At 56.2% G+C, this 2,616-nt stretch overlaps 1 protein-coding gene across 2 annotated transcripts in view; it reads left to right on the forward strand.

Moving 5' to 3' along the window:
• DLG3 (discs large MAGUK scaffold protein 3) overlaps nt 1-2,616 on the forward strand; it is a 58,173-nt gene that overhangs the window by 8,596 nt on the left and 46,961 nt on the right. Inside the window, exons 7-8 of one of the 2 annotated variants that reach the window (XM_024756351.1) lie at nt 467-626; nt 2,293-2,449. In XM_024756351.1, the coding sequence (XP_024612119.1) occupies nt 467-626; nt 2,293-2,449 (317 nt within the window). Of the gene's footprint in view, nt 1-466; nt 627-1,242; nt 1,392-2,292; nt 2,450-2,616 lie in introns of those variants that run through there. The other variant, XM_024756352.1, reaches the window with a different exon arrangement.

A 2,616-nucleotide genomic window follows, 5' to 3' on the forward strand; every position in this document is an offset into this window, starting at 1 on the left:
AGCCCTGTCCCTTATACCTGGGTGCCCTTGGACAAGTCCCTTTCACCTGTCTTTAGTTTCCTCTTTGGCAAAAAGGAGCTAATGATATATGTGCTGCCCTCCTCATAGGACTGCTGCAAGGATCAAATGAGATCACGGACGAGAAAGCCCTTGGAAAACTGTATCAGGCTATAGAGATGTGAGGGATTATTATTAGTCACACCTCTAGTCATGCCTTTCTTTGTAGATTGCCTTGACTTTAGCTCTTTCTAAGACTCACAGGAGTGAGCTCAGAATTCAGAAAGGGACTGTGGAGGAGGAACCCTAGGGGGTGGAGTGGGGAGGAGACGCCTGAGGAATCTGCATCCCTCGGTCTGGTCTCTTTACATCTGAGGTGGGGGGGGGGTGGTCAGCCCTTGGTGGCGGGTGGAGTAGGGTACCACTGGGGAGTGGTCTCGGAACTTTTCTCTCCCTTTCTCGATTCCAGCTTTTACTGCCTTGGCTGACAACCACATAAGCCATAACTCCAGCCTGGGTTATCTCGGGGCTGTGGAGAGCAAGGTCAGCTACCCTGCTCCTCCTCAGGTTCCCCCCGCCCGCTACTCTCCTATCCCCAGGCACATGCTGGCTGAGGAGGACTTCACCAGGTAAGACCCCCTCCCCTGCCCCGCCCCTCCGCATCCTACCTAGGGATGCGGCGGAGAGGAATCGCTTCTGGCTGGCCACAGGCCTCCTCGTAGTATGGCATAGAAGAGGATAAAGCCCTCATACCTCGTGTCTTTGGGATCTGAGGCCCCCTCTCAGGCCCTTGGGACCCTAAGGAGGGACAGAGGTGGCTGCAGGGACAAGTTCTACCATCAGGGGGAGTGCCAAGTGTGTGGCCCCCATTCGAAAGTGCAGAGAAAGGGTAGGATGGAGTGTTTAGGGGGCTGAGGAGGTGGAGGCTGCGGGATTTCCTGCCCCGAGACAGCTGCAGCCCCCTCTGCTGCAACCATTCCACGTTAGAGAAGAGAGCAGTTCAGCCGGTGGGGTTGGTCCGGGATGCTGGGAGGCTGGCGGGCCAAGTGGCCTCGCACGCAGGGAACGGCCCCGCCCCACTCTGGAGGCTGCTGCCGCTGCGGAACTGGTTGGGCCGGCAGGGGTTCCGGGGGACAGGTTTGCTGCAGGGTGGGGCCTGGGAGGCTGCTGGGCTGGCTGCAGTAGAGCCGGAAGGGTAGGCGGACGGAGTTGGCGGGGGCGGGGTCGGGGGGAGCTGGAGGAGCCATGGAGAGGGCACGCAAATTCTCAGGCTCCGGCTTGCCCCTGGGCTTGGGCTCAGCTTCGGCCTCGGCCTGGAGGAGGGCTTCGCGGAGAAGGGCTTCGCAGAGGTGGGCCTGGCCGCTCCGCTCCCTGCGGCCTGGAGGGGATGCCAGGTAGGAGGAGAGGAGGGCTTTAGCAAGAGCATCCGGGTCTCAGGGAAGGAGCCTCGCACCTGAGACTGGGAGCAAGAAAGGAAGAGCCTCGGACCTGGGGCTCCTCAGATGAAAGATGCTTAAAGTGAAGGCAGTGGGCTGGGCAAGTGTGCTGAGTCAGGTTGTATGGATATACAGGAGCCGCAGCTGCTCTCACTTGATGACACTGACCATTTACAGAGGGATTCCTTAGACATGGTTAGTTGGAGTCGGAGTTTTCATGTGTTTGTCTCCTCTCTTCAGTTAGGCTCCTAAGCATCTTCTGGGGACCTGGGATTTCTTTATCTCTATCTCCCACATCACCCAGCAAGGGTACATAGTGCTAGCTGTTGACTAAATCTGTTGTTGGGGAAAGTAGGAGGGGTCATAGTTGGTCAGTGGATTTTTGAGACTGCGGAGAAGCATGTATAAAGTAAGTATGCACCGTTTGTGGGTGGTGAGTGCAATCAACCCCAGGGCCATCCCACAGCCCCTAACTGATTCCCCTTCTTGTGGCCCAGGGTTCAAATCACACCAGTTGGTAGGATGGGAGAATCTGGGGAGGAAGAGGACCAGTGAGTGGGCTCTGAGATATGGTCTCTAGAGCCCAGGGTAGGGGTTTGTTGACCAGAGAGAGTCGGGGACTGTCCACTGGGAAGTTGACTCCAAGCCCTCAGGAAGAAGGGAGGAAGAACAACTGAAACTTGGCACCTGGAAGCAAACAGCAGCCAAGCAGGTTTCAGGAGAGAAACGGAGCAACAGAGTATCATACCTAGGAACCTAAGTCCGTCTACAGCCATATGGGCCTTGTTCCAGGCTGGCCCTCGCAGGGACAACAGTTTATACCTACTTTGTCCTGACCCTTCCACTCCTTTCCCACCAGAGAGCCCCGCAAGATCATCCTGCACAAGGGCTCCACAGGCCTGGGCTTCAACATCGTGGGAGGAGAGGATGGAGAAGGCATTTTCGTCTCCTTCATCCTGGCAGGAGGCCCAGCTGACCTGAGTGGGGAGCTGCGCAGAGGAGACCGGATCTTATCGGTGAGGAGACAAAGGCAAGGTGGGAGGATGGGAGCTATGCCAGTCTGAAAGGGAGGAGGGAAGACCTGGCTGTCTCCAAGGAATGCTTCTTGAAGTGGGGGAAGGCTAAAAGCTGGAGAAAACATATTCTCTTTTTTTTTTTTTTTTTTTTTTTTTTTTTTTTTTGG

Source organism: Neophocaena asiaeorientalis, unplaced genomic scaffold (assembly GCF_003031525.2).
Source record: "Neophocaena asiaeorientalis asiaeorientalis breed wild unplaced genomic scaffold, Neophocaena_asiaeorientalis_V1.1 scaffold801, whole genome shotgun sequence".
NCBI classification, from domain to species: domain Eukaryota; kingdom Metazoa; phylum Chordata; class Mammalia; order Artiodactyla; family Phocoenidae; genus Neophocaena; species Neophocaena asiaeorientalis.